Genomic DNA, 7,735 nt, shown 5'->3' with positions numbered 1-7,735 from the left:
GATTGTACCAGTATTGGTTATCTGGTAGTAGGTAAAATGAAATAAAACAGTGACGCGCTTTGATGCATGTCAGAAACGAAGCAGGTTTCTCAAAGAACGCAAGACATTGCTAGCCCGATGCATAGCCAATTAGAAGAGGACACGAAAGACATTTGCACATCGCAGTGGAACAAAACTGTGAGCCCGGGGAATTACATTGTTTAGATGCGAGACAACAGTCACAATCAGAAGAGAAAGGGAGAGGGAGGGGGAAGCACGGTCTTCTGGTGTTCATTTTCATGTCGTTCTTTCTTAATTTGGGAAAAAATCATTTATCTTTCTGCTATTACCATACAAGGCTGCGTCTTGCCCGTATTTGGTGCTGTAGTTAGATTCTCCGACCTCAGGCGGGGCTGCATTGATTGACAGCTCAAGCTCCTGACGCCACAGCGTTGTGTTGCTGCGTTTATGCGTTGCCGGCTCTGCAGCAGAGAGAGAGAGCGAGAGAGGGAGAGAGAGCGAGAGAGGAACGATCTGTGACCAACGAGTCTAGATCCAAGGGGACATAAAAGCCTGTTCGGAAAGGGTGCCAAAAAAAAGAGTGCAGAAAGAAAAGCTGAGACTACACCCAGGAAAAGAGCGGTTGGGTGAAGCGATCTGCAGCCAGCAGAAGGTCAAGCGGCGTCCGTTCAGCTCCTCGCATCGCTATGGAGTTGCCAGCCGCAGGGGAGCACGTATTTGCCGTGGAGAGCATCGAGAAAAAGCGGATCAGGAAGGTAAATGTGAGCAGCTCCAGCTCACCTCCCCACTAATTCCGCCACGTTATTGATCAGTAACAGGACTGTCTCTGCTTTTCACTGATCAGTGTTGTCTGTATTTCTCCACAGGGAAGAGTCGAATACCTGGTGAAATGGAGGGGATGGTCTCCCAAGTGAGTCCCATTTTTATATGTTTTTTTTTACATAAACTACAGTGGCTGTGTGTGTGCATGGTGGAAGAATATTGTGGGACTCAGTCATTTCCCTTATTACAAATGCCATCGGGGAATTGTTAGTAGATAGCCAATGTAACAAAAAAAAATGGCCAATGGGAGTCCTGGAATGTCTTAATGGACTGTGAAAGATATGATAGTGTGTGAATGGAGTGAAAATGGCCTCCCTTATACACTGCTTGAATAGCAGCACTAGTTCGTTTTAATTTGCTGCTTGTGAATTTTGAGAGGTTCTGAGTGAACTGCTGATGTCTTCTCCGCAGATACAACACGTGGGAGCCAGAGGAGAACATCCTGGATCCTCGACTGCTCCTGGCTTTCCAGCACAGGTAATGGAAAACAAGAGCGAGGGGAGAAACAACTCTGCCACTCGGCTGCAAATACATATATAGTATACACATACACACACACACACACACACACTATAACCAAAGAATACACAGGGCTTAAAGACGAGAGCTTTCGAAAGTAAGAGGGGCTGCACAGTTTCGAAATGAAACCAGAATAGTACACTGCAATGTTTCGGTGCAGATGTGCTCGGAACGAATGGAAAGTCTGGGTAGTCAGGAGCTATTCTAGCAGCGATTTAGCAGAAGAAAATCGACCGCGAAATGTGTCAAGATAGCCCTTACCATAAGGGGGAAGAAGAGGGATCGACAGTCAGCTGGTAGCGTTAGAGTTCCAAATGAAAATATGTCTCTTGCCTTTGCTGAAGTTGAAATTGTGCAAGAAAATTAAATAATAACTTGATAACATCTAAGAAAAATCGGTGGATGCTGGAATATAAAATTTTAAAAAGCCCGCTTTTAACTACTACTGCAATAGTGATGTAACTAACTGCTGGTGCGATGTTCCAGATCGTAGCTAGATGGTGCATTTATCTCCGAAGTGAGACTCGTGTAGGGAGGTTCTAGGCTGTCAGATCACAGAACGTCCTTCTAACGACGATCTGCAATGTTCCTGTTTCTAATGGCCCCGGTACACTTATGCTCCTGATGCACAAGTATCATTTTAAAGGGACAACGCTTGTTGTAACTATCACTGTAATCTGAAAAAAATGGGAAGGACACGCAGGGTTGCGTATCCTTTTTAATTAGTTACACGATAATCGATCTGACTGGTGAGTAGCTCACGGGGTTGCCATAGCTGCCTGCAATCATGTGAATAAATATAGTGGAGTCATGCTGCGTGTAATAGGATAGGAGGGACAAAAAGTTGCTTATAACTAGTCCTTCATGAAACAGGAATAATTGGACTAGTAACTAAATCAATAACGCGTTTTTTTTTTAAAAAAGAGGCTTATAGATTTGCATATAGGAAAGCATTATCTTCGTTTAAATTTAATCAAACAGACACAGCAGGACTAGGGGAGGGCCAGCGATTGAAACTGCAGTATCTTCTTTCTACCTGCTGTCAGTTACAAGTCGGTTGCTGTTATTCAAAATCAGCTAACCAGTAACTTTTACATATTGTGACCGAGTTGCAGGAGCACACCAGTGAACATATAACCACAGTCAAACCCCAATATTGTGTGTAAAAAAAAACTGAAACAAGAAGCACACTTTTGCTAAGGTACTTGATAGGTTGCATTCCAGGCCTTCTTATGGTGGTAAGAATGCAATAGTCTGATCTCAATTAATTCAAAAGTACAATTTCACACTGAGAGAATTAATACAAAGCATTGCAGTAATATGCAGAAAGAAATTATCAAAAACAACTGATGCATGTTAGATCAGTTAGTTGCATACTTATTTAAACTCATTTAACAACATGGCAACAGAATAGTATGAAATATTTGGGAACTATATAAGGGAGCCAAAGAGAAAAGGAGGGAAGTGTTCCCTTGACACATTGTTGGCGTTAGATATTCTTTTTTAATGTGCACATTACATTACAATAAAAGTGAAATTATTAGAAAACTGATAGGAATTAGTAAAATGTCTCCTTAGGGATTCATTTGCTCACATTTTAGCTGGATATACTGCTATGTGATTCTGTGGTACAGTTGAGGTAGCTCCAACATTCGGATAATGGGCATCTAAGTGAACTCTCACAAAGTAGTTGCACATACTTTACAGGAATTTACAATTAATATTCCCTATAAGTATGTAACATTTGAAAATGAGTACAGAAAGGCAGATAATAATCTGGAATATAAGCGGTAAATAAAACATGGTGGATTTTCCAACCTGGGCAGATGTAAGAACAAGGAAGGCTAATCAGCATATGCAGGCTTGTTAGATAACACAGACATTCTTTTCGGACCCAGATTTGGTCACTGAAAACAATATTCACTCTGCATGCCCTCTCATTAAATGTTTATAGTCTATTGTGTAGATGGTTTAAGTTTTCAGATACACACCCTTAATAAAAAAGACTGGATATAAATTTTAAATCAGGAGTACCCCTCCCGCCACAACTTGTATATTCTGCAACACTATCTTTGCAGCGGTATGTGACAACTGGCTATGCAAGTGTAAATATTGTCAGAACACCTAATGACTTTTTATGTGATGTTAAAAAAAAGTATTTTTGGTCATATTAGATGTTGCAGGTTACATGCAAAATATGGTGCAACTAAGATCTCCAGTCTTTTTGGGAGTGGGAATAGAAAACATTTCTTAAACTGATTAGTAAACTTAATGCTGACTTTATTTTACTTGTGACTGCAGGGAAAGACAAGAGCAATCGATGGGCTATCGTAAACGAGGACCCAAGCCTAAACACCTACTGGTTCAGGTAATATCATCTGCCTAATGCTCATTTGATTGTGTTAAATATGAACCACATTGGAGCAATCTATCACATATTACCTAGTTCCATGTAATCAAGTTGAATCCTATTTCATAAATATATTCTCAACCAAACTACAGACCTACTTAGGAAAGGCAATTCTGTAAATGCCAGTGTAATGTTATAAAGTAATGTTGACACAGACCCTTGAGTACAAGGAGCATGCTGCTGATAGGCATAAATAGTTCCAAGAAAACAGATGCTAAATTTGAGTATAAAATTATCTGGATTTCTGTTTTTTAAGCAATAATATTGTTTTAAAAATAGCACATAAAACATGTTTAGTTATTCAAATGAAAAGTATCCATTATATTAGATCACATGTTGCTCGATGTAATTCAATAGAATCTCAACTCTATAATGTTACAGGTTTGCAATATGCAGTCACGTAATATCATAAAATACAACAACAACTGATATTTACAGAGCACCTTCAAAGCGCTTTACATCTAAAATAACAGGGCACACATTCATTTTTTTAATGGATTAATTGATGAAGGGTTGGCATACAAAGCAACAATGGCAGTATCTAATCAAAAGCAGAATTCCTGTGCTGGAACACTAAACACAAGCTGATGTTGATTACTACAGGACATTTGGTGCTCAGAAATGAATAGATTAGTAAGAACTGTTGGGACCTTGTGGAGGTCAGATGCTTTGAAGCATCGACCAAGAAGGAACCAATGGTTGAGTCACCATATGTTGCCAATGGGTCCTGTCTCAGTCTATGGAGCAGATTGACAGTAGAATAGACCTTGGTGCTCACCTGCCTGTCCTATCAGCTGGGAATGGAACCTGCCAGGTGAGGGAGTTAAAACAAATAAAAAGGTGAAAATGTAAACCCATGCTGTTTGGGCCTTGCTACAGAGGTAACAGTTGCAAAATTCACATTTCAGTGACCATTGGATAAATATATCTACAGATTCAAGTTCTAGCCTTACCTTATAATTCATTGATTATAGGTTACTTACTAGAATTTGAAACCCAAATAATAATCTATTTACTGACAATTTCCAGCTACCAGCTTTTGCTCGACGTTCAAATGTCCCTTCGGAGTTGCAGGATACTTATACAGAAGAAGAACGATCGAAGAACGATAACCAGCAGCAGCCAATCAAACGTCAATATCAACTGAACAGTAAAAAGCTTCATCAGTACAAACCCTGTAACACTGAGGAACAACGTCAGCATCAAGCCACTAAACATTACTACCAACTCAACAGCAAAAAGCATCACCATTATCAACCGGATATCATGTACCCGAATCAGCAGGCGGACTTTCACCGGAGCGAAACTGAAGTTAATCAGGAGCAATACCAAACCGTTCAGGAACACGAAGCCCTACACAGTTTTATCAAGAGTGGAAATCATACCCATGTTGTAGGCATGGAGAAGCCTGAAGTCAAGGAATTGGATTCGAAATCCGGGAATAGGCCAGAATTAGCCAAGGAAAGTGTGAAAAACAATGGCATGAATGGTAGAATGAAAATAGTAAAAAATAAAAACAAGAATGGTAGGATTGTAATAGTCATGAGCAAATATATGGATAATGGGATACAGTCGGCGAAGGATAAACACAGTAAGAGCGGGAATGGAGGGATTGAGTCAGTGGCAAGCAAGACTGGAGATCGTGAGCTCTGGATAGTCAAAAATGGACATGGTAAAACTGTGGCTGCGGAGGGAAGATTGCAGAAGGTCAAGGATAATAATACTGCAAATGGGTGGCAGGAGACGGCTAAGACTCGTAATGTAAACAAAGAGGCAGAGGCCGAAAAGAATGGTTATATTAGGACTTTGGTGGTTAAAGAGGCGGCAGCTGCAGCGCAAAACAAAAATATGAACGGGGAGGTAGGCGACAAAGAAAGTAGTGAAATAGCAAATGGGAAAGAGGTGAGGACTCAAAAGGAACAACGTCCCTCGGTGCAAGAGCAACGTGACCAACCAACTACAATGCAATGGCCTTGTGATTCGGACGTCTCCAGAAGGGATGGGTTATACTCCAAACTGCCCAAGTCCAGGAAACGCTATCTGTCAGAACCCATTGTAGACAGAGAGGCCAAAAAACCAACAACGTGCAGAAGCATCAGTGTCCCGGGAAGCGCAGTCCAGCTGGAGCAGGATGACCTAATTGAGCTGCAGGCGGTCGATCGTTATCGGAATGAGGGAATTGATGGGACTTTGGACTCAAATCCCGAGCAGCCAATCGATCTGAGCTGTGTAAAGTCCAGGCCAGCGCCTCAGAAGGCAATGGCGCAGCAGGCGGAGATTGAGGAGAAAGAGGAAACGGCTAAGGGGGAGCAGCAGTATCCATGGACTGGCCTCAAACCTTACCTTGGCAATCTGATTATCACAGATGTCACAGCGAACTGCCTCACGGTTACATTTAAGGAATATGTAACGGTGTGAAGGAAACTTAAGGCGGATTTAGAAGCCATGTAGAATGAAAGCAGAAATCCTTAAGAGTGAATGCACTCTTTAACCCAAATCTTCATTCTTTACATTGAACAGTTCATATGTGTACAAATGTATTTATAAACGGGCACATTAAATAAGTAGAAGCAAATACGTGTCTGCAGGCACACCGGACCGACCGGCAGTAAAGGACATCGAAGAAGCTGCTTCCTTAAATCTGGATTTTCAATTTTTTTAAAAGCAAAATCTTAAATAATAAAACCACATTATGGATGTTTGATACATTGTTTCAATTTTTAATCCTATGTCAGATATAATGAATATTTGTGATAATATGTGTGCTATTTAAATGTGCAGATTCTTTGTATTTCCTGTCTGTTTGATATTTCCGAAGCTGGCGGGCTTGTGCTGCTATGATAGAATTGTATTTTTTTGTGTGCTTGAATGTAAATATGCGAAAACGCCTTTAATGCACCGTATTCGCTGTTGCAATAGGGCAACAGTCAATAAGATAATGGAAGAATGTTGATATTCTGTTTTGTATCTACGGGACGCCATTTTTGACGTGGCGTTTATTATTACCAGCTGAACAGTGAATAGAAATTCTATGAAACACGACTGAGTCATATTAGTAATTTGTGCCCCGCAATGTAAAATTCAATATACTGTCATCGTGAAGTTACTCTCTCGAAGGACTCTGGTACTATTTCTGAGTGAATGAAATAATGAAACTCTGGAGCTGCCTTTGAAATCTTGCTGCACATATTTTAAAGTAACATTTTATTGAAATAAGTCATACTGCGTGTAGCTGTGGTTACCAGCTGGCGTCATTTCTCGGAAACCACAGTTTGATATGTGTCACATTGACAAACTGTGCAGATTAAAATAGTCAAGGAGGCAACATCCTGTGACTTGAGTGAAATAACTGTACATCAAAGTATCATTCCTCTTCAGGCCTCTGACCCAGGAATGCTTCTTCACAGAGTCTGCCATCAAAGTGACTGTTACCCCTGGCGGACCTCTCAGGGTATCCATCTGGAAATGCAATTATTAGAAATACATGGCTATCTTAATCCTAAACAAGGCGACCGTTTGTCCTAACTATGAAACTATCCTTAAAACAAAACACCACATTAATACCCACGTTGTATTATAAATACAAATCCAAGAATAAAAGGTTTTTGGTTTTACAATTTTAATTTTAGAGTTTCAAGATACCTATTCCAGTTTGGATCAATGCTATAGATTGAAACTGGGTAAGCGGCAATCTGTGATTGTGGGAGTGCTTTGGGACCAGAAAGATAAAAGAGTAAATTCAGGCGCCGTCTGAAAAGGAAGGCATTATTGTGTTTGATTTTTTGAAATCAGTAAATGAAAGATCGACGCAGTTTTAGTACAGAGGGTTTGTGATCTGCCGAAAGGTGTTATTAAGTGCATTGTGAACTGCTGTAGAAACCTTTACACTGCGGATACGTTTGGAAGTCTAAGTCCAAGAATCTGGTCAGACGACCTAAAAAGTAATTATTCGGAAGAGAGAAGTAAGCAAGACATTTTGGGGTC

At 40.5% G+C, this 7,735-nt stretch overlaps 1 protein-coding gene across 1 annotated transcript; it reads left to right on the top strand.

Annotated features, from left to right (window-relative positions):
- Nucleotides 1-227: 227 nt before the first annotated feature.
- Nucleotides 228-7,374, top strand: cbx4 (chromobox homolog 4 (Pc class homolog, Drosophila)). The gene is made up of 5 exons (XM_068058230.1): nucleotides 228-755; nucleotides 867-910; nucleotides 1,234-1,299; nucleotides 3,643-3,709; nucleotides 4,781-7,374. The coding sequence occupies exons 1-5, from the start codon at nucleotides 687-689 to the stop codon at nucleotides 6,167-6,169; spliced, it is 1,635 nt and encodes a 544-aa protein (XP_067914331.1). The 5' UTR covers nucleotides 228-686; the 3' UTR covers nucleotides 6,170-7,374.
- The last annotated feature ends 361 nt before the right edge of the window (nucleotides 7,375-7,735 follow it).

The sequence above is a fragment of the Heterodontus francisci genome, chromosome 26 (assembly GCF_036365525.1).
Source record: "Heterodontus francisci isolate sHetFra1 chromosome 26, sHetFra1.hap1, whole genome shotgun sequence".
Classification (NCBI taxonomy): Eukaryota; Metazoa; Chordata; class Chondrichthyes; order Heterodontiformes; family Heterodontidae; genus Heterodontus; species Heterodontus francisci.
This window is presented reverse-complemented; position numbering and strand designations above follow the sequence as displayed.

Coding starts and splice junctions, on each gene's coding strand:
- cbx4 (XM_068058230.1), top strand. CDS start 687: ATGGAGTTGCCAGCCGCAGGGGAGCACGTATTTGCCGTGGAGAGCATC. Junction 911..1,233: donor TGGAGGGGATGGTCTCCCAA/GTGAGTCCCATT, acceptor TCTTCTCCGCAG/ATACAACACGTGGGAGCCAG. Junction 3,710..4,780: donor CTAAACACCTACTGGTTCAG/GTAATATCATCT, acceptor GACAATTTCCAG/CTACCAGCTTTTGCTCGACG.